Raw genomic sequence first — 23,570 nt, 5'->3', positions numbered from 1 at the left:
TCAGGTAAAATATATCCTTCTTCCCCCTGGGACCAGGCCCACGAGGCTCTCCCCAGTAGTAAACAGCTTGCCGGGTGACCATGTGTTCATGTTAGGTCTGCCTTCTTTTCTGTGCCCTGTGCCCATCCTCCTCCTGGACTGGAAACTCCCCAACAGGAACTGCTTTGCCTCCTTGAGCTGCCAGGGCAGCCAGCCAGCCTGTCCTTCATGAATGTTCACCTCTTCCTCAGTGTGAAAGGCAGTGAGATTCAAGTGTCCCGAGACTGACAGTCTCAGGGATGAAGAGTTAAAATAGAAGTGAAGACCTAGTTGCACGGACTTTGAGAACATCACCCTGGAGGCCCACTGGTGGTTTAATGATAGTGGTGCTTCTTTGCCCTGGGCTCAGGCACATTCTGATTGAATAGATCTACTTGGCATCCATTAAAAGCACGAGATGGGAACTGTCAGCAGCATGTACTAAGACGATTCCTATTTCTCTTCCATTTATTACAGTGTGACATTATTGGTTTTACTTAGAAATGTGAATCTGTATGACTAAAGGATTTACAAAATTTTCTTGCATCAGGTTTACTCTGGTAGAGGGTACACAATGGCTAAGTAGACGGAAAGTTGACCAACTGCCAGTTATTGAGGTCACCCATATATTTATTTTTTGGCATCAACTGGATTGCTTTCTCCACACACATCCTCAAACTCTTGACCTTTTATCAATGTATCTTGGCATGGCACTACTAATTCAAACAGTTTGCAAATAGGGGTTGGAGGGTTGGAGTGGGGAGAGAGGAAGAGGAGGGGGGGAGAGAGAAAATGAGGGGAAAGATAGAGAAATGGAAAATATATTCTATGAGCCTGTGTTTCTCAAACTTGCATGATTGTCAGATCATATGGAGTCTTGTTACTACACAGATGCTGGGCCCACCCTGAGTTTCTGATTCAGGTCTGGAGTGGGGTCCAAGAATTTGCATTTCTAACCTGTTGTTTGGAGATGCTGATGCTGCTGGTCCAGGACCACATCTTGAGGACCACTGCTTTCAACTGTTGTAGTGGGTCTGAAATATGGCAGAACAGTAGTTCACCCAAGGAGCTTTGAAAAATCCTGCCTTCCAGGCCACACCCTAGAGCAATTAAATCAGTCTCTGAAGACAAAACCCAGGCATTACACTGTAGTGTTTTTCTGCTTCCCAAGTATTTCCAGCAGAGCAGCTAAAGTTGAGAACCACAGCTTTGCTGCTCAAATGGAGCTGGGCAGACCAGCATCACCTGAGGATCTGTTAGAAATGTAGACTCTCAGGCACCACCCAGACTGCTGAGCCAGCCCCTGCGTCTAACAAGCAAACTTCTCAGACTTTGATGTGCGTAGGAACATCTGCAGAGAAATCGCGCACTGCGGAGCTGGTTCAGCCAGGAGAGATGCTATGATGCTGGCTAAAGGATGAGAATCAAATATCTGCAGAAACAGGACACTTGCTCCTGCTGCTGTCACGCTGGACAGAGTGTAAAGGAAGGACTTTACTAGGGACTCGACCCTCTGATTGGCCCTGTTTTCTAATACAACCAAACACAGTTGCTTGCAATGAGCCTTTCACTTAAAAAATCAAATTGAGAAAAAATACATTAGACATTTTTATCTCTCTTTTTAAAAAATGTTTTTATTGAAGTATAGTTGATTTACAATGTTGTGTTAATTTCTTCTGTACGGCAAAGTGACTCAGTTATATATATATATATATATATATATATATATATATATATATATATATATCCTTTTTCATATTCTTTTCCATTATGGTTTATCAAGGATATTGAATATAGTTATCTGTGCTATACAGTAAGACCTTATTGTTTATCCTAGATTAAACATTTTTAACCTTTATATGGACATTTTCCTTAGTGTATGGAAACAGTCACTTCTAGATTGATTGTGCTTAGAATACTAATAGCTACAATCAGTACCTAGCAGCATTGAGAATATCTGCCACCTCCATACAAGGAAAGCGACCAAGTGATTCCATCTGTGTGGCCTTTTGTTTGGTTGTTTTATGGTCAGTGGTCTCATTGGCTCACCACATCATCTTCAGAGTGGGTCACCCATTTTTCAGATGCTGTTTTGTGAACTTGAAGGGTGATTCAGAAGTGCCAGATAGGATGTTCTAATCTTCCCAAAGAAAACGGAGCAGCTCACTTGGTGGAAAACTCCTTGAAGAGGCACAGAGCATAGCAAAGAAAAGTGATTTAAAACAGGGATTCTGGAGCCCAACTGCTGGGTTCAAATCCTACTTCTGCCACTAACTCGCTGTGTGTCCTTTGCAAGTAAACTGGCTCTCTGTAATTCATTCCCTCATCTATAAAATGGGGATGATGATGATGATAACAGTCCCTACCTCACAGACTGTTGAGAGGATAAAATGAGTCAGTATTTGTCCAGCTCTTAGGTCTGGCCAATCACAACATAGCTGCTTTATGATGATTGTTAAATACACAGGAGAGGAAATATAAGAATTTATATTCTTTTGCACAGTTCAACCCCAGGAAAAACCTGAAGGATAATATCTTAATTTATAGAAAAATATCCTCTATGTTTGTGGGACCAAGTAATTTTAAATTGCTCCTATTAAGGGGACTTTTCATGGAGAGGAAATCTTTGGGTCCTGATACCAGGGCTGAGTCAATCTGGGGAACAAATTTCTCTAAATGGGATGGGACATAATTCTCAATTTGAACAACTTCTACTGCTCTCTCCCTTTTAGAACAAAATGATAAAGGGGGCATATGTTAATGAAGAGGAAGGAATATTTTCAAAAGAAGATAAAATAGACATAATAGTCAATAAGCACCTTAGAAAAAAAACCCTTCTCTGAAGAAGAGTTGGATACATTGAATTCAGAAGAGGCTTTTCTAGACCATTTCTATCTCATAGGCTTCATATCCACAAGTGATTGGGAAATTATTTTTTTAAATGCTCTCAACTGACAAAATGAAAAACAAAATGTTTTCCCCTCTGTTAAATGGAAGGAGATGCCCCTGCAGCCTTACCCAGGGGGCTTCCCTGGTCATGAGGTTCTATCTCTTGGGTCATGTGGGCCCACCTAGCCACATAATCCAAACATGCTAAAACACACACACACACACACACACACACACACACATAATCTAGGCTGCTCTCCCTACCCCCAGAGCCTCCATGAAACCACCTCGAGCCAAACACAAGGATCACATCACATCACCCCGAAACACACATTTCAAACTGTAAAGATAGCCTGGCCAATGGTCTCCCTCCTGCCAGTGGAGAAGTTACTCTCTCCTGCTTTGCAAGAAATTACCTTCCTGGTCAATCCTTCAGCTCTTTTGTTGTTTCCTTCTCCTCTCGGCTATCTTTCAAAGTTGAAGTGCCCCATCTTGACTATCTTCCCTGTCAGCACCCCTCCCTTAGAGATCTCATCCTGCCACAAAGCCTTTGCCTTTTATCGCCAGTGTAGACCTCTCTCTTGAACTCCAGGCTCATCGTAGGCAAGTATCTACACATCCTCCAGCACATCTCACAACCATCTCAAACCTACCATGTACAAAACTGAACTTCTGATCTTCCCCCAAACCTTCTCCTTCCAAATCTCATTGATAGCAACTTCAAACTTCCAACTGTCCAGGACAAATACCATGGAGCCATTCCCAAGTCTTCTCTGCCACATCCAACAGTTAATCCACCAGAAAAATCCTGATATAGAAATTATGCAGAATGTGACCACTTCTCACCAGCTCTGCTGCTACCACTCTGGTCTGAGCTACCATGGTATCTTACCAGGATTAGTGAAACAGCCTCTTAATCTGTTAAAAGCATTAGTCAGATCATATCACTCCTCTGCTCAAAACCCTGCATGGCTCCACATTTTACCCAAAGAACATTAAAGTTCTCACAGCCTTCTGTGGTCTGGTCAACTCCCTCGCTACCTCTCCGATGTCACCTTCTACTGCTCGCTCCCTCCCTTTCTGCCCTCCAGCCATACTGCCCTCTTTGAGCTTCCTCTACCTCAGGGTCTTTGCACTGGCAGTTCTGGCCACCTGGCACACTCTTGACTCAGGGAACCACATGGCTGTCTTCCTTACTCCTTAAAGTCTTTGCTCAAAAATCATCTTCTTGGGAATTTCCTGGCAGTCCAGTGGTTAGGACTCAGCACTTCCACTGCAGGGGGCACGGGTTCGATCCCTGGTCGGGGAGCTAAGATCCTGCAAGCTGCGTGTCCTGGCCAAAAAAAAAAAAAAAAAATCATCTTCTCAATGAGACTTACCCTGACCATTGTATTTAAAACTGTAGCCCACCCCCTACATTCACAATCCCCCTTACACTGCATTTTTTTGGTTTCCCTTAGTGCTTTTAATCTTCCAATATACTAAATATAATAAATAATTTACTTATAAATACTAAATAATTTACTTATTATAATCACTTATTATAATTTACTAAATAATTTACTTAGTTATTATCTGTCTCCCCTTGCTAAAATGTAAGCGCCATTAGGTCCCTAACAATAAATATTTGTTAAAGGAGTGAATTCCTGATTGGCTTGGCTGTGACTTCAGTATTCAGCCGTCCTGCTGGGGCACGGAGTCCCAGTAATCTAGGTCATCAGAAGGGTGTGTCATATTTAAAAGACAGAAAGAGTGATCTCTTCCAGTAAGGAGTACTGGGTGCTGTCTCTGTCCAGGCCCATGCCTTGTCCCTGCTGGCTTCTCCCTCCTGGCCCCCTACGGTCATTTGTCCTGCCAAGTGCCTGCTATTCTGATGCTGGTCTTATAGAATCTCATCCTTGTATTAGTCAGCTTGGTCTCTGGCACTTTCTGCCACCCGATCCAACACAAATGCACATAATCATCAGTGACACCAAGTGGCCTTGTATGCTGTGGCCAGCCCCTGGTCCAGTGCCAGGCTATAGTAAATAGAGGCATGTTTGTAGGTTTGAGGGCCTTAATTTAACATATTGTGTAATTGCACATCCCCACTGATGCCTTGGAACCAAAAGGAAGGGCCAGAGATACCAAAATGTATAGCCCAGATCCTTGGAGGGGCTGCCATTTTTCAGCCCTCCCATCTTCAGAACCATAAGCTACATACCCCTCAAAGTCTTAAGACTTGGTTGACAAAGCCATAGATTGATTTCAGAATGAATAGGATAAACCCCCCTTTTTTTCTGATTACCAGAAAAGCCATCACTCCTTGTCATCTCAGAAGTGTTGATCATCATCCCATCTTCCTCTCTGTCTCAATTTTTCTTCTTTGATTAAAAAAAAAAAAAGCTACCGGGGAAATGAAAGGAAATTGTCAAATATATCAGACTGAACAGTGAATATAAGCTAAGTATTTAAGCATACACCTGTTGGAAATTTAACTAGCATTAATTTTTTATCTTTCACTATACATATAATGATTTAAAATGTTATTTTTTTTTCTATGAAAGAATGGTAACAAATCATGTTTTAAATAGCAAAATTTGGCCTTGAGGTTTTCCAAGGGAGGCTACCTGTTCCCTGGGAAGGAAAAGCTAACAACTAATTATAGGAGCAAGATTACTTTTTTTTTTTTTTTTTTTTTTTGCGGTACGCGGGCCTCTCACTGCTGTGGCCTCACCTGTTGCGGAGCACAGGCTCCGGACGCACAGGCCCAGCGGCCATGGCTCACGGGCCCAGCCGCTCCACGGCATGTGGGATCTTCCCAGACCGGGGCAGAAAACCGTGTCCCCTGCATCGGCAGGCGGACTCTCAACCACTGCGCCACCAGGGAAGCCCAAGATTACTTTTAAGAATCTGCACAGTGCCAGCCACTTTATTTTTTTCATTCATTTTTTACTGAAATATAGTTGACTTACAATACTATGTTATTTTCGGGTGTACAATATAGTAATTAAATATTTTTATAGATTCAACTCCATACAAAGTTATTATAAAATATTGACAATATCCCCTGTGCTATACATTACATCCTTGTAACTTATTTATTTTATAGGTAGTAGTTTGTACCTCTTAATCCCCTTCACCTATTTTGCCCCTCACCCCACTTCTCTCTCCTCTAGTAACCACTAGTTTGTTCTCTGTATCTGTGAGTCTGTTTCTGTTTTGTTATATTTGTTCATTTGTTTTATTTTGGTGTGTATGCCAGCCACTTTAATATACATGTATAAACTCACTAGATCCTTACTGTGAAAATTAGTTCTTATGTCTCTTTTACAGGTATGGAAATGAGGGCTCAGAGGGCTGAGGGAACTTGCCCAAGGTCACACAGCTATTAAGTGGTAGAATCAGGTTTTGAATAGAGGATGGGTTATTGCAAGGCAGTGCTAAGTGCCTGGCTGAAACCACAGCTTTTCCCTTCTTGGGTTGTGGGCTACTGCAGTGGGAGGGATGTTTCAGACTTGAGATGGTGCATCTATTCTCTAGAACAGTGCCTGGTATGTAATAGAGACTCAATGCATGTGGTTTCTCCTATCCTCTCTTAAGATGATTTCTGACTGGCACACCAAGTCATGAAAGAAATACTCACTACATGTGACCTGAGACAAAAGAGTGCAGTATAATCATAACAATAGCAAATGTTTACATAGTACCTCCTCTTTGCTGGTGTGCTGGTCTATGTCATTTGTGTTTTAACTCATTTAACCATTTCAACAATCCTATGAAATATACTCTGTTGTCACCCCATTCAACAGACTTGCCAAGGCTTTACATATACAACTAATAAGTGAGAGAAGTGGGGCTTGAACTTGGGCAGGCTGTCTCCAGAATCCAAGCCCTTAACCACTATGATATACTGTCTGCTAGATCATGGACCTGCTATAGTGTAGGTACTGTGTGTATGTACATGTGTGTGCACTCCATGTGTATGACTGCTGTGAATTGCATTGATATGATCTTGTGGCTCCATCTGACATTGCATTAGTGCGATTCTACACTCTGAGATTTTTCTTCATCCTATAGCAATGACTTAATCAGAGACATGCTATAAGCTAGGTGGCAGAGATGCCTTCAACACCCCCCGGGGGGAGTGAGCTGAAGCTAAGGGGATCGACTTAGGACCCCACTACGTTTCAGCTCCAGGCACAGTGCTTGAAATATGCACTGAAAAGGAAAACTGACATTGCAATGTTGAATTGCAGATTATACTGACGGCATGGTTACATTGAATACTGTGCCTTTTGAAAGCCTCAAATCATTACACAGGGTTAGACATTTGAGGATTCTCTTGTAAGCTGGTAGCAGGCAAAAATCCATTTTCATAGCAGAAATCTGTTGTGGAATTCATTGCTGCCTTTTGGGAATGGAGCTGTTTAATTCTGCCTCCTAGGTATGGCCAGACACCCCATGGTCTCCACCTTCTTTGTAGATCTAAGAATAAAACTCTTTGTAATGAAGTCCCTTTTTGTGCAACAATAAAATGTTTCTGAGAAGGATATTAGAGCCACAGACTTTCTTTAAATAGTGGTATCTTGTGTTGTTTACTTTTAAAATAATCTCTAGTGCAAGAGAGGATTGTGTCCTTGAAGAACTGCCCCAGAGAGCTCATGAACAGGAAAAATGGTTTGCACCACTACTTTCTGGAAAGTGGATGGGATTTTCATGTGAACCCAGCAAGGGGTCAGACCACACTGACATATATTTTCTGGTTTCTAATCTTACCTCCACTGCCATTATGGACTGCATTACACAACCCTCTGACCCAAGGCCCAGCCATGTGAGCATTTTATCAGCTCATAGCATGGTTTCTACACAGCATGGCTCCCTCCAGGACTTAGGGACCAGTGGGCAGCCTGACCTCAAGCTCTGGGCACTGACACCCAGATCCCAAGTTCTATTCTGAAATAGAATCATGATATCACCGTGGGCCAATCAAGTCTCTTGTCTGAGTTCAGTCCTGGATGCTCCAGGATGGTGATTCCCAGAAGAATGATCCATGAAATTGTCCAGTGGCCTGAATAATATGAGAATGTTAATTAACTGAAAAATATTTCTTTCATCATGTTTCTTTAGTATTTTTTTTGTCAATGCAAAAGCTAGTTGGGGAAGGGGGATTAAATTTTTCTTTTTCTAGTTTAGCAGAGCATAAGCTAAGAAGAAAATTTCTCAGTAACTGATGCTCATCACCCACTCAATTGTTTAATCAATAATTTTAACCAGGAGTCATATGTGCCCTGTCTTTCATCACAGCCAATATCCAATCCCGTAAGTCGTATTCTCTCTACCTCCAAAACAGTTCTTTAATTTGACCATTTTCTTCATATCCACTGTTAAGACTCTCATCCTGTTTAAAGCTCTCCAGTGCTTCCCCTTTGCAACCAGATTAAAATCCAGACTCCTTACCATGGCCTGTAAGAAGCTGCGTAGTTCCTGCTCCTTCCCTTTTCTTCACCTTATCCATTCACCACCTCAACCACAGTGCTTCAGATACAGACTTGTTCTTGCGTTCAAGGCTTTTGCATTCACCTTCACTCCATCTGGAATGCTCTCCTAGATCTTCCAGTGCTGCCTCTTCCTTATCATTCAGTCTAATTCAAATGTTATCCTCTCAAGAAGGAAGAGAAATGCCTTTCATGTCAACTTGCACACTCGCTGGATTCAACCCCCTGCACCCCAGTGGCAGGGGGACTATGTCAGTGCTGCTCACTACTTCATCTGCAATGCATAGCACTGGGTGTTGCACCTAAGAGGTGCTGAGAAAACGAATGAATGGAATTCGTATATCCCAACTGGTTTGGATATTTATTGCTGGTAAAGTTCTTGCACGTACTATGCAATGGGCATTTTTACACTGCAGCCACATGGTGATAATAAAAACACACTGATTTTTAGTTGGTTTTATTATTGTTTTCAAATTTGTTACATACAATTCATCCTCTTATTGCTGCACCTGGGATGGACCATTCCCATTCCCAGTGTCCTGCTTTTGGTAGAGTTCTAGAAAAGAAATAGACCTCTTCATACCACTGATGGTAGAAGACAGAGTCAGCTGATCCAGAAAACATGAAGTGTTCCAAATAGAGGGAGTCACAAAACAGGATCACTAAAACCTATAGAGATAAATCGCTCCTAGTATATAAGTAGAGGTAGGAATTTTGCAGAGCATTTTGGAAGAAGCATCTGTTTCAGGCAGGATAGGTAAAGATATGCTGCAGTAACAAACAACACAAAATATTCAGTGGCCGAACACGAACAAAAGTGCTTTTTACATCCATGGTACATGGTCAATGTGGGATGGGAAGACCCTTCTGCTCTCTGTAGTTACTATGGGACCTGGGCTATACCTCAACATGTGAGTTTATGTTTGTTGAGGCAGGAAAAGAGAACATGGTGAAGTATGCACTAGCTCTTAAAGACTCTGCTTGAACATGACGTTCATCACTTTTACCAAAGGAAGTGACATGGGCACATCTAACTTCAAGAAGTCAGGGAAGTATAATCCTACCAGCTGACTAGAAGGAGAGCTGGTACAGTTTGGGGAACTTCCCTGATAACGATCTCACCATCCTAATAATACAATTGATTAGAAAGTTGTACTTAGGGCATTTTGAGCAACTGTAAATATATAAATACATACCCTGGATATGCACACAGGTATAGGTCATACTGACATGGCCAACCACAGATGAAATATGAGACCAGAGAAGAAGAACAGAACTGGGCATTAAAAGAAGAAAAATATGGATTTAAATCAGATCAGAAGCTATCTTGTTACTAGTCCTTCTCAACTGGAGTTTTGTAAGAGATTTAATCCTGAAAGTTCTATGCATCAACAAGAGTACTAGGGTACTAGCTGTGTTCCCTCAAGACAATTGAAAAAATAGTCTCTCAGATAACATCCTGTAGAGCTTACTTCTGTCATGGAAGCCTGGTTGGAGCAAGGCTCTTTGTCATACTTGTATAAGTGTTTTCACCATATCCTTACGTAGGAGGGCCTGGTAAGCACTGGGAAACCAAAAAATTCATGTGACTTGCTTTATTGCAGTATTTGCTCTATTGTAGTGGTCTGGAACTGAACCCACAATATCTCTGAGGTAGGTCTGTAATTGATTCTCTTTATGATTCCATATCTTTAAAAACAAATTTCAAGTGGACTAGAACAATGGGTAAGTATGGAAGATGAGGTACTGGTTAACAGTCCAGTTCATAATTGGGCCAGAATCCCCTTCCCCCAGGTATATCTGGCTATTCCTGCTCTAAAGGCATCTCATGAAAAAGGAACTAGGGGTGTTGAAACTTCTTTATTAAAATTCAACAGGAAAGTTCAACTAAAATTGGGACCAAATATACGTGATTGCATTGGGACCAAAAATACATAATTGGTTATGAAAAAGAACTTTACTTTGTACAATAACAAGCACAGCTGATGGTTTGGCCTTGGAGACATCTTCAGAGAGGTGTCTTTTGGGGGATTGGCTAATGTAGACTCAACTCAGCTGGGTGACTTTGTTGGTGCACCTCCATCCCAAATATCCAGCCTCCTCTTCCTGGTTCCAGTGGGCTAGTCTGGCGCGGTCCTCTCAAGGTGATTGGCAGAAATATTGATACATGAGGCTAGAGAAAACACAAGGTCTCTTGAAACCTTGGCTCAGAATGGGCACGGTATGACTTTGGCCTTATTCTATTGGCAAAAGCAAGTCATATGTCAAACCCAAAACCAAGAATCACAGAACTACACGCTGCCCAAATTGGATGTACATTGCACAGTTATGTGGAAAGGAGTGTAGATACAGGGAGAGGTTTAAAAAAAAAAGAGCTAATAAGACTTCCTATCACAAATTCTAGTAAATAAACATATTTCTAAAAAATATTAATTTGTACAATACATATTTACTGAAGGAAGATGGCTTCCCCTCTTAGCAAGTTTCTGACCCTGTTCTTTCAAACAAAACATATCTTCAAAAATGTGATGAGGAACATTGTTTTTTTGTTTGTTTTTCTGATCTGCCCAGAGTTTTGTGGCAGCATGATAAGCTCTGGCTACTTTCTTTGTTGTCTGGGAAGAGCACTGCTTCTCTTTAAATGGTCTTGATTCAGTCTACCTCCGAAAAAGGGCAGGGCACATAACAGGGACATGTGTAGGGTTGGGTTGAGGGGATTAAAAACATCTTTTTGCCACTAGGAGAAAAAATAAAACTGTATTTAGGTTTTAATTTCTTTCTGGGAAGACATGTCTTACCCTTTTTTGAATTCCTACACATAATAAAACTGGGGACAGCATGCTGCAGCAGAATAGACACTGACCTAGGAGTCAGACGCCTAGATTCTCAGCCTATCAGGCCACCACCACTCGTGAACTTGAACCAGTTACTTTAGCTCTAAGGCCCTCAATTTCCTGTTCTGTGAATGGGAACTAATGGTAAGGTGACCTACTTATCTCCAGAAGTGTGTGAAGAACAAATGACATTACAAATGGGAGAGGATGTTGGAAAAATGCCAAATCCTGCTCACATATAACTATGCAGTTCATGTGAATTCTGGTCTTGTTAACCAGCTTAGAACATGAGCTTAAAAAGAGCGAGGCTATGGATTTAAGCTACTTAGGTTTCACACTCAGGAAAAAGCTGTTGCAATACCCTCTTTTGTTGCTTATCCTCCTTCTGTCAAAATCGGGACTTAGGAGTTGCAGAGCAACTTGGATGCTTCTGGAAAGAGAGGTTCTGGGAAGCTCTGACCCTAAGAAATTTGTTTTAACAAGTTTTTTGAGGTTGTGGACTACATTGAATATCTAAAGAAAGCTATGTCTCCTCTTCTGAGGAGAAAAACATGCACCCATGTTTATGAACACACAATTTTGAGTATGTTCCTCTTAGAACTCTTGCTTTAGAGAAATAATTTCCCTGTACATAGTCTCAGTGCTCAGCCTGGCACTATGGGGGCTCTATCTATGTTTCCCCATGTCCCTCCCCCAAGATGACTCCATCTAGAGCTCAACTGAAAGGACTAAGCCCTCTCCCTGGGCTTCTTTCTCTCATTTTCTGCTTCTCCTCTCCACAGACAGAGACAGAAATTTAGTTCCAAGACGTTAGTGTATATTGGCCCAGGATGTTCTTTGAAGGCTGTTTTGCAAAAAGTTTTTTCATTGACCATCCTCTTCTCCTCTTCCCCTCTTCCTCCTCCCCGTTTTCTTCTTCCAATTCTTTCTCTCCACCTCCTCCTTCTCCTCTTTCTTCTCCTTCCTTAAAGACAATGCTTTTCTATCATTTTACAATGGCACATTATTCATTATGATCTACCTTAACAGACATCTTAAAAAGGCACATCACATAATTAATATAAGCTCAGTGAAATTATTTACTTTTGTAGGGAAAGAATCCAAGGTATTCATTTACATCCCTGCAGGTGAGTAAATAGTAGCACCTTAAGTAAACAAACAATCAACCACCCCTTCCCTCCAGCGTTTCATTTTGTGGCAGAATTGCTAGTTTAGCTCTCCAGTACAGGTTACCCGTTATAGGTGCACGTGCACTCAGTCATCACCCATAGCATCCCACCTTGGAGGATATTTAGAATCATAACCACCAAAGGATGAGAATCATTGGAAAAAATGAGCAAGGCATAGAAGGACTAAGTGCAGGAAAAGAAATTATGACTACAAAAATTCACAGACCATGACAATTGGAAAAAAGATGATATCAGCAAATGTGGTGATTTTTCTACAGCACTCAAATTCCTGTCTTGTATGTCAACTGAAGAGAATTTTGTCCCAGGGATATCACACAATATTCCCCCCACACCCTGAGGTTTTGAAATTTTTTAAAATAATATTTGAAAAAATTTTTAAATAGTCATATATTCCAGTTTGTCCATTACCCTTCTCTAAGATATTTCCTGATGGTTGGACAAGTGACCACTTTATTCTATAAACACTGTTTAACATCCATATCATTTTTATATTTATTGTACATTACATTGCTCAGACTTAATCTATGAGCAATTAAACCGTGGTGCTGCCCTTTTTAAATGTCTTACTATGTGTTTAAAAGTTGCCCAGGGAAAGAATAGCAAAAGGAGGACACTGCTGAGCAATGAGTTTTAAGGATCCTTCTGTGGTTATGGACCTCATTGAAGATCTAAAGAAAGTGATGGCTCCTCTCCCCACACCCACCCCGGGGAGGGGTACACCTATTCATATGGACACATAATTTCAGGATTTAGGTGGAGCGACGCTCCTCCTAGAACCTCTGCTTTAAAGAATTAATTTACTTCCCATGCACTGGTAGGAAGGTTACCATTTCTCTAGTTCATGCTTGCAATGATTGTTTTCTCCTTTTTCAGGCAATAGCTTACTGGAAGTAAACATTAAATAATCTAACCAGGTGAGCTATAATAGAAAATAGCCAATCTACTTAAAAGAAAATGAAGGTGAGCAACCACACCTTTCTGTGTGTTTTTATTTGGCTTTTATGGAAATGTTTTGGGTGTGGAAATCGGTGTTTGTGAGATTCTCTCATCCTTTGAACCTATCTATATGTACAGCGGCTGTAGAAAGAGGTGAAGGTCACAGATAGGTGCTTAATCATCCATGCCAACGCTAGTTCGCTGCATATTTTACCATAGCATTTCAAAGTGTTTAAAGTAAGTGCCTACCTATTTGAGATGGCTGGTAAACATGAAAGTGAACAAGGAAACTGCATGGACCACAATTTCCATACCATCTGCATGACTGTTAAAAGGCATTGCCATTAACAGTGATTGCTAAGAAGTGGTCTGAAGGGGCGTGGTTTGGAAGAGGTATTGTTTACTCTGAAAGAAATATTGTTTTCTACGTTCTGCAGTACTGAGAAACTTCTAGTATTAGGTAAATGTCTCATCTAATTGCTTTCGTTAGATTTTTCTCTGGAGAAACTGGCACCTGTGTCATAATGAACACAATAGATCATCTGTGTATTTTTTCTTCTATTTGTAAAGATTAAATCAATAAGCCTGGTAATACTACACTAAAATGACTTACAAATAAAAGAAACACTAGTCAGATGTCCATGATTTAGACTTTTAGCTCTCCTTCCTTTTCCCTTTTCTTGCCTACCCTTAAGGAAATGCATTTTGACTAAATGCCTTCACTAAAGAGTGACCTGGAACCTGGGAAAAAGAATAAATCTCAGTTCATCAGCTCTACTGTTGATTAAGAAAATCCAAGGGCAATAACTTGGAAGGAGATATTTCTTGTTGAGGCCACTACCACCACTGCCACCACCACCATCATCACCACCACCACCACCGCCACCACCACCATCACCACCACCACTGCCACTGCCGCCACCACCACCACCGCCACCACCACCATCACCACCACCACTGCCACTGCCGCCACCACCACCACCGCCACCACCACCATCACCACCACCACTGCCACTGCCGCCACCACCACCACTGCCACCACCACCACCACCATCACCACCACCACTACCGCCACCACTACCACTACCGCCACCACCACCATCATCACTACCACCACCACCACCACCACCACCACCACCACCACCACCACCACTACCGCCACCACCACCATCATCACCACCACCACCACCGCCACCCCCACCATCATCACCACCACCATCACCACCACCACTACCACTACCGCCACCACCACCATCATCACTACCACCACCACCACCACTGCTACCACCACCAAAACCACTGCCGCCACCACCACCATCACCACCACCACCATCACCACCACTGCCACCACCACCATCACCACCACCACCATCACCACCGCCACCACCACTACCGCCATCACCACCACCACCACCACCACCACCACCACCACTGCTACCACCACCATCACCACTGCCGCCACCACCACCACCACCACCACCATCACCAAAACCACTGCCACTGCCGCCACCACCACCACCACCACCACCACCACCACCACCACTACCACTACCGCCACCACCACCATCATCACTACCACCACCAAAACCACTGCCACCACCACCATCACCACCACCGCCACCACCAAAACCACTGCCACTGCCGCCACCACCACCACCATCACCACCACCACCATCACCACCAAAACCACTGCCGCCACCACCACCACCACCACCACCACCACCACCACCACCACCACTACCGCCATCACCACCACCACCACCACCACCACCACCACCATCACCACCACCACCATCACCACCAAAACCACTGCCACCACCACGTCCACCTCTACTACCACCCTCACCGTTACCATCACCACCCCCGTCACCGTCAGCAGCAGTAGCAGCATTACTACTGCTATCATCAACACTGTTAACATTATTAATCTTTATCGTGTACCAGGAACTGTATTAGATACTTTCTTTGATATATTTTAATAAACCTCCTCTTTCATATGAGGCGGGGCATTTGCACGGGCTAGTTCCATTGCTTTGCTGGTAATGCTCTTCCCTGCTCCTTTCTGATTAACACTGACCCATCCTTCAGACAACATTTCAGATAACACTTACCTGGAGAAGCGCCCCCCCCCCCAATTCTGTGTCCTTCTGTGCCTCTTTGCCTTTCTCCATTACTAAACTGCAGCTCTAGGAAGATGGGGACCATATCACTTTTTGCTCGCTAGGCAGCATGTAGCATACAGCACACTACCTAGGGCATGAGACTTTGTAATCATTCAATACACGCTGCATTGGGCCATGTATGCAGCCATAGAGCATGGAAGTCAGGATTCTATTCTAGTACTTTTCAACATTAGAGACTTACTCACTATTATACCTTCCCCCCTTCCTCCTCTGCCTTCTTTCTCCTCTTCCTGCTCATCACAACAGCACAGTGTAGTGGTAAAAAGGGCAGTTTCACATTTAGACTATCTGAGTTTAAATCCAGATAGTACATGCAAAGCAGTAAGCGCTCAATATTTATTATTACTTTGATTACTGTCCTTCCCACTTCTGTTCTATGGGTGGGGCTGTGTCACATCAGATGTCTGGTCATGTCATTTGAATTAGCCAGGGCACTTGCCAATGAAACCAATCATTTAAGACTGACAGTATCGGGACTTCCCTGGAGGTCCAGTGGTTAAGACACCATGCTTCCACTGCCGGGGGTGGGGAGTTCAATCCCCAGTTGGGGAACTGAGCTCCCACATGCTGCACAGCAGGGCCGAAAAAAAAAAGGACTGACAATATTGATCCAGAAAATTGGATGAACTTTAGTGAATACTTTGCTATGGCTATAGAAAAGGAAAAAGACCAAAGACTAGTTATGCAGATAATGGGGATGGGAGGAGGATTCTAGCTAGAGGGGGATTCAACAAATGAGGAAAATTGGGGGGCTGTTTGAATGGTTTTAAGTCAAGGTATAGTGAAACCTTGAATACATTTCTCTAAGAACTGAAGGGCTGAGCGTAGCAGATGAGCGAAATGAAGGGTACCTAGAAACAGTTCTGGAAGTAGATGGAGGATATTAGCAAAGACATGAAATGTGATGGGAATTCACTGCAAACAACAGAGATTGATTCAAATACTAGGTGGCAAAGATTAATTAGCTAAAATGTTGGTGAATTAAGATAAAGCATGGATTTGCTTCTTTCTTCCTTTCCTTCTCTTTCTTCTTTCTTCCTTCCTTCCTTTCTCTTCTTCTTTCTTTGTTTCTCTCTTCTTTCTTTCTTTGGTGTTTTCAAGGGTAGTTTGTACTAATACACTGAGTATGTTATCACCCTCACATTAAAAATCAACTAAAAAGGAAAGCTATAAGCAGGATCAAAAACTGTCTTAAATTTAGTAAAATTGCCATGGCATGACAAACTCTGGGTTTACAGGGTAAGCATATGAGAAACAAATGTGAAAATTTTATATATCTGTGAACATGTTGCAAAACAGAGAAAAATCAACATATCCTAGAAATTGGTGCTAAATTGCAGGTTTAATTTTACCAGTGGTTCTCTTTCTCATAGTTTCCTGTGTTGGAGTTGATGACATGGGAATGAATGACCACAGAATTAGCAATTATCCTATAATTTAAAAAGCGTGGTCAAATTTGTTTCTGTTAGCACTAAGTTTTCCACTTGCATATAAACTTACTACGCAAAAGATTTGGGGGAAATGGATCAACCTTAGGTTCCCTACTTTAGAAGCTAGTGAAGATAATGATATCGTTAAACTCACCATCTTTTTCAGAAAATGACTCATTTGTATCTTTAAATAGCTACATTCATTAAATCCCACTGTCTTGAGATTTGGAGAGAATACAATAAAAAAAATGTTTTTGAATCTTAATTTTGCACAATAAAATTAAATTATTCTGGTCATTCTACTTATTTATAGCACAGAGTGGCTTAAAATAAAAGCTGAAAGTCCCCCATATATTATTCCACCTACAGTAAGCTCATACTCCCATATTGTTATGTAACTTTCCCTTGATTCTAATTCCTCAGGAAAGGAAAATTGCAGCTATTTCTCTATACCTACAATTTTACCAGGTGCAGAGAGGGTACCCAGTGAAAATTTATTGATGAGGATGATAGATCTTTTTTTTTTTTTTTTTTTTTTGCAATACGTGGGCCTCTCACTGCTGTGGCCTCTCCCGTTTTGGAGCACAGGCTCCGGACACGCAGGCTCAGCGGCCATGGCTCATGGGCTCAGTCGCTCCGTGGCATGTGGGATCTTCCTGGACCGGGGCACGAACCCGTGTCCCTTGCATCGGTAGGCGGACTCTCAACCACTGCGCCACCAGGGAAGCCCAGGATGATAGATCTACATGTGTTGAGATTAAAGCTCTGGAACACTGACCTAATGGCTAACCACCTGGGAAGAAACATAGGTAGGGAGACCTGGATTCACCATCACAGCAAATAGTCACTGTGCTATTTTCTCACTCAAATGTGCTCTGGTTTCCTTAAATGAAGGTGGAAGTGTGCAGTGTTGGAGAAGCAAGAGAACTAGGTGCTTTTCTAGAACTCTGGCCCCCTCATCTATCTGGTCATGAGGTTCCTTGTCTGGAACATGCTGGTTCATGTCACCTTTCAATGATGGTGGTGGTAGTGGTGCCCTCATCCTTTAAGAAAAGCTCCGAGGTGGATGGTCACTGCTTTGACGGAGTGGCAGGATACAGGCTGTGTGTCTTCTTCCTGCCTGCCCGGCCCAACAAGATGGAAACCAAAGCCGTTGGGAGGGGCACATTGTATCCCATCCAAAGATGTTTCAGAAGCCAAACACCTTGAAAGACAAGGAGCCTAGTTAGAAGTTAATTGACTCTAGCTACAAAAGAGGCAGAGGTACCTACTTCTTTCATCTGTAACTGGAAGACCCAGCCCCATAAAGCACACACTTAGCCATTATGAACACAACTAGTTCTTTAGGTTATTGGGGTAGGTGACATGTTCGAACTTGAAAGTAACAATGACTCCATTTTTCCTGATTCTAAATGTAATGTACAGTGATTGCAAATATTTTGCAGAATACAGAAAAATATAAAGAAGATAAAAACCACTTGGAATCACCAACTTGAAAGTATAACATTTAACCTTTCGGAATTTGTCCTTATCCATAAAAATAAATGAATAAATACTTAAAAGCAAATGGGATCATAATGTATATATTTTTATAACCTTATTTTTCCCCTTAATATACTGTGATCAGTATCTCATATCCTTAAATGATTAAAAAAATTTTTTTATGGAAGTTTAGTTGATTTACAATGTTGTGTTAGTTTCAATTATAACCTTAAATGATTTTTAATGACTACACAGCATAGTTATATTTATCTAAACTCTACTTTTGACCATTTAGGTTGTTTACAGTTTTAGAATGAAAGGTAATGCAGCGATGAATCCCCTTGTCAATAGGTCTTTGTATAACTTTCTGAAGATTTCCTTATGGTAATTTCTCTACAGTAATCATGGTTTTTCTTAATTTATAATCAGACAAAAACAATTTTTAAAAATCTTTTTTAATTTAATTTATTTTTTATACAATAGGTTCTTATTAGTTATCTATTTTATACATATTAGTGTATATATGTCAATCACAATCTCCCAATTCATCCCACCACCACCACCCCACCCCACCCCACTTTCCCCCCTTGGTGTCCATACGTTTGTTCTCTACATCTGTGTCTCTATTTCTGTCCTGCAAACCGGTTCATCTGTACCATTTTTCTAGACTCCACATATATGCATTAATATGCGATATTTGTTTTTCTCTTTCTGACTTATTTCACTCTGTATGACAGTCTCTAGATCCATCCATGTCTCTACAAATGACCCAATTTCATTCCTTTTTATGGCTGAGTAATATTCCATCATCTTTATCCATTCGTCTGTTGATGGGCATTTAGGTTGTTTCCATGACCTGGCTATTGTAAACAGTGCTGCAGTGAACATTGGGGTGCATGTGTCTTTTTGAATTATGGTTTTCTCTGGTTGTATGCCCGGTAGTGGGATTGCTGGGTCATATGGTAATTCTATTTTTAGTTTTTTAGGGAACCTCCATACTGTTCTCCATAGTAGCTGTATCAATTTATGTTCTCACCAACAGTACAAGAGGGTTCCCTTTTCTCCACCCCCTCTCCAGCATTTGTTGTTTGTAGATTTTCTGATGATGCCCATTCTAACTGGTGTGAGGTGATACCTCATTGTAGTTTTGACTTGCATTTCTCTAATAATTAGTGATGCTGAGCAGCTTTTCATGTGTTTCCTGGCCATCTGTATGTCTTCTTTGGAGAAATGTCTATTTAGGTCTTCTGCCCATTTTTTGATTGGGTTGTTTGTTTTTTTAGTATTGAGCCACATGAGCTATTTATATATTTTGGAGATCAATCCTTCGTCCGTTGATTCATTTGCAAATATTTTCTCGCATTCTGAGGGTCGTCTTTTTGTCTTGTTTGTAGTTTCCTTTGCTTTGCAAAAGCTTTTAAGTTTCATTAGGTCCCATTTGTTTATTTTTGTTTTCATTTTCATTACTCTAGGAGGTGGATCAAAAAAGATCTTGCTGTGATTTATGTCAAAGAGTGTTCTTCCTATGTTTTCCTCTAAGGGTTTTATAGTGTAGAGTCTTACATTTAGGTCTCTAATCCATTTTGAGGTTCTTTTTGTGTATGGTGTTAGGGAGTGTTCTAATTTCATTCTTTTACATGTAGCTGTTCAGTTTTCCCAGCACCACTTATTGAAGAGACTGTCTTTTCTCCATTGTATATCCTTGCCTTCTTTGTCATAGATTAGTTGACCATAGGTGCATGGGTATATCACTGGGCTTTCTATCCTGTTCCATTGATCTATATTTCTGTTTTGGGGCCAGTACTATATTGTCTTCATTACTGTAGCTGTGTAGTATAGTCTGAAGTTAGGGAGGATAACTCCTCCAGCTCCGTTTTTTTCCCTCAAGACTACTTTGGCTATTCAGGGTCTTTTGTGTCTCCCTACAAATTTTAACATTTTTTGCTCTAGCTCTGTAAAAAATGTCACTGGTAATTTGACAGGGATTGCATTGAATCTGTAGATTGCTTTGGGTAGTACAGTGATTTTCACAATATTGATTCTTCCAATCCAGGAACATGGTATATCTCTTCATCTGTTTGTGTCATCTTTGATTTCTTTCATCAGTGTCTTATAGTTTTCTGAGTACAGGTCTTTTACCTCCTTAGGTAGGTTTATTCCTAGGTATTTTGTTTTGTTAAAATGGTGAGTGGGATTGTTTCCTTAATTTCTCTTTCCGACCTTTCACTGTTAGTGTATAGGAATGCAAGAGATTTCTGTGCATTAATTTTGTATCCTGCAACTTTACCAGATTCATTGATTAGCTCTAGTAGTTTTCTGGTGGCTTATTTAGGATTCGCTCTATATAGTATGGTGTCATCTGCAAACACTGACAGTTTTACTTCTTCTTTTCCAATTTGTATTCCTTTGATTTCTTTTTCTTCTCTGATTGCTGTGACTAAAACTTCCAAAACTATGTTGAATAACAGTGGCAAGAGTGGACATCCCTGTCTTGTTCCTGATCTTAGAGGAAATGCTTTCAGTTTTTCACCATTGAGAATGATGTTGGCTGTGGGTTTGTCATATATGGCCTTTATTATGTTGAGGTAGATTCCCTCTATGCCCACTTTCTGGGGAGTTTTTATCATAAATGGGTGTTGAATTTTGTCAAAAGCTTTTTCTGCATCTATTGAGATGATATATGATTTTTATTCTTCAGTTTGTTAATAAGGTGTATCACATTGATTTATTTCCATATATTGAAGAATCCTTGCAACCCTGGGATAAATTGCACTTGATCATGGTGTATGATCCTTTTCATGTGTTGTTGGATTCTGTTTGCTGGTATTTTGTTAAGGATTTTTGCATCTATATTCATCAGAGATATTGGTCCGTAATTTTTTTTTGTAGTATCTTTCTCTGGTTTTGGTATCATGGTGATGGTGGTCTCAGAATGAGTTTGGGAGTGTTCATCCTCTGCTGTATTTTGGACGAGTTTGAGAAGGATTGGTGTTAGCTCTTCTCTAAATGTTTGATAGAATTCACCTGTGAAGCCATCTGGTCCTGGACTTCTGTTTTTGGAAGATTTTGAATCACAGTTTCAATTTCATTACTTCTGATTGGTCTGTTCATATTTTCTATGTCTTCCTGGTTCAGTCTTGGAAGGCTATACCTTTCTAAGGATTTGTCCATTTCTTCCAGGTTGTCCATTTTATTGGCATACAGTTGCTTGTAGTAATCTCTTAGGATGCTTTGTATTTCTGTGGTGTCCATTGTAACTTCTCCTTTTTCATTTCTAGTTTTATTGATTTGAGTCCTCTCCCTCTTTTTCTTGATGTGTCTGGATAATGGTTTATCAATTTTGTTTATCTTCTCAAAGAACCAGCTTTTAGATTTATTGATCTTTGCGATTGTTTTCTTTGTTTCTATTTCATTTATTTCTGCTCTGATCTTTATGATTTCGTTTTTTCTACTAACTTTGGGTTTCGTTTCTTCTTCTTTCTCTAGTTCCTTTAGGTGCAGGGTTAGATTGTGTATTTGAGACGTTTCTTGTTTCCTAGGTAGGCCCGTCCTGTTATAAACTTCACTATTAGAACTGCTTTTGCTGCATCCCGTAGGCTTTGGATCATCGTGTTTTAGTTGTAATTTCTCTCTAGGTATTTTTTGATTTCCTCTTTGATTTCTTCAGTGATCTATTGGTTATTTAGTAACATATTGTTTAGCCTCCATGTGTTTGTGGTTTTTTACATTTTTTCCCCTTTGAAATCCCCATTGATTTCTAATGTCATAGTGTTGTGGTCAGAAAAGATGCTTGATATGATTTCAATTTTCTTAAACTTACCGAGGCTTGATTTGTGACCCAAGACGTGATCTATCCTGGAGAATGTTCCATGTGCACTTGAGAAGAAAGTGTAATCTGCTGTTTTTGGATGGAATGTCCATAAATATCAATTAAATCTATCTGATCTATTGTGTCATTTAAAGCTTGTGTTTCCTTATTAATTTTCTGTCTGGATGATCTGTCCATTGGTGTAAGTGAGCTGTAATATTCCCCCACTATTATTGTGTTACTGTCAATTTCCTCTTTTATAGCTGTTAGCAGTTGCCTGATGTATTGAGGTGCTCCTATGTTGGGTGCATATATATTTATAATTGGTATATTTTCTTCTTGGATTGATCCCTTGATTATTATGGAGTGTCCTTCCTTGTCTCTTGTAACATTATTTATTTTAAAGTCTATTTTATCTGATATGAGAATTGCTACTCCAGCTTTCTTTTGATTTCCATTTGCATGGAACATCTTTTTCCATCCCCTCACTTTCAGTCTATATGTGTCCCTAGGTCTGAAGTGGGTCTCTTGTAGACAGCATATATATGGGTATTATTTTTGTATCCTTTCAGTGAGACTGTGTCTTTTGGATGGAGCATTTAATCCATTCATGTTTAAGGTAATTATCAATAGTTATGTTCCTATTACCATTTTTGTAATTGTTATGGGTTTATTTTGGTAGGTCCTTTTCTTCTCTTATGTTTCCCACTTAGAGAAGTTCTTTTAGCATTTGTTGTAGAGCTGGTTTGGTGGTGCTGAATTCTCTTAGCTTTTGCTTGTCTGTAAAGCTTTTGATTTCTCTGTCTAATCTGAATGAGATCCTTGCCGGGTAGAGTAATCTTGGTTGTAGGTTCTTCCCTTTCATCACTTTAAATATATCATGTCACTGTCTTCTGGCTTGTAGAGTTTCTGCTGAGAAATCAGCCATTAACCTTATGGGAGTTCCCTTGTATGTTATTTGTTGTTTTTCCCTTGTTGCTTTCAATAATTTTTTTTGTCTTTAATTTTTGTGAGTTTGATTACTATGTGTCTCAGCATGTTTCTCCTTGGATTTCTCCTGTATGGGACTCTCTGCATTTCCTGGACTTGGATGGCTATTGCCTTTCCCATGCTAGGGAAGTTTTCGACTATAATCTCTTCAAATATTTTCTCGAGTCCTTCCTCTCTCTCTTCCCCTTCTGGGACCCCTATAATGTGAAAGTTGTTGTGTTTAATGTTGTCCCAGAAGTCTCTTAGGCTGTCTTCATTTCTTTTCATTCTTTTTTCTTTATTCTGTTCCATGGCAGTGAATTCCACCATCCTGTCTTCCAGGTCACTTATCTG

General features: G+C 40.8%; 1 protein-coding gene across 1 annotated transcript in view; it reads right to left on the bottom strand.

Annotated features, from left to right (window-relative positions):
• Positions 1–23,570, bottom strand: part of LOC309792629 (uncharacterized protein) — a gene marked incomplete at both ends in the record, with an annotated part of 50,048 nt that overhangs the window by 9,354 nt on the left and 17,124 nt on the right. The window contains 3 exons of the mRNA XM_082602358.1: positions 976–1,052; positions 14,186–15,255; positions 16,880–16,957. Of these exons, the coding sequence (XP_082458484.1) occupies positions 976–1,052; positions 14,186–15,255; positions 16,880–16,957 (1,225 nt within the window). The remainder of the gene's footprint in view (positions 1–975; positions 1,053–14,185; positions 15,256–16,879; positions 16,958–23,570) is intronic.

The sequence above is a fragment of the Mesoplodon mirus genome (assembly GCF_964341445.2).
Source record: "Mesoplodon mirus genome assembly, chromosome: 17".
In the NCBI taxonomy this organism is placed as follows: domain Eukaryota; kingdom Metazoa; phylum Chordata; class Mammalia; order Artiodactyla; family Ziphiidae; genus Mesoplodon; species Mesoplodon mirus.
This window is presented reverse-complemented; position numbering and strand designations above follow the sequence as displayed.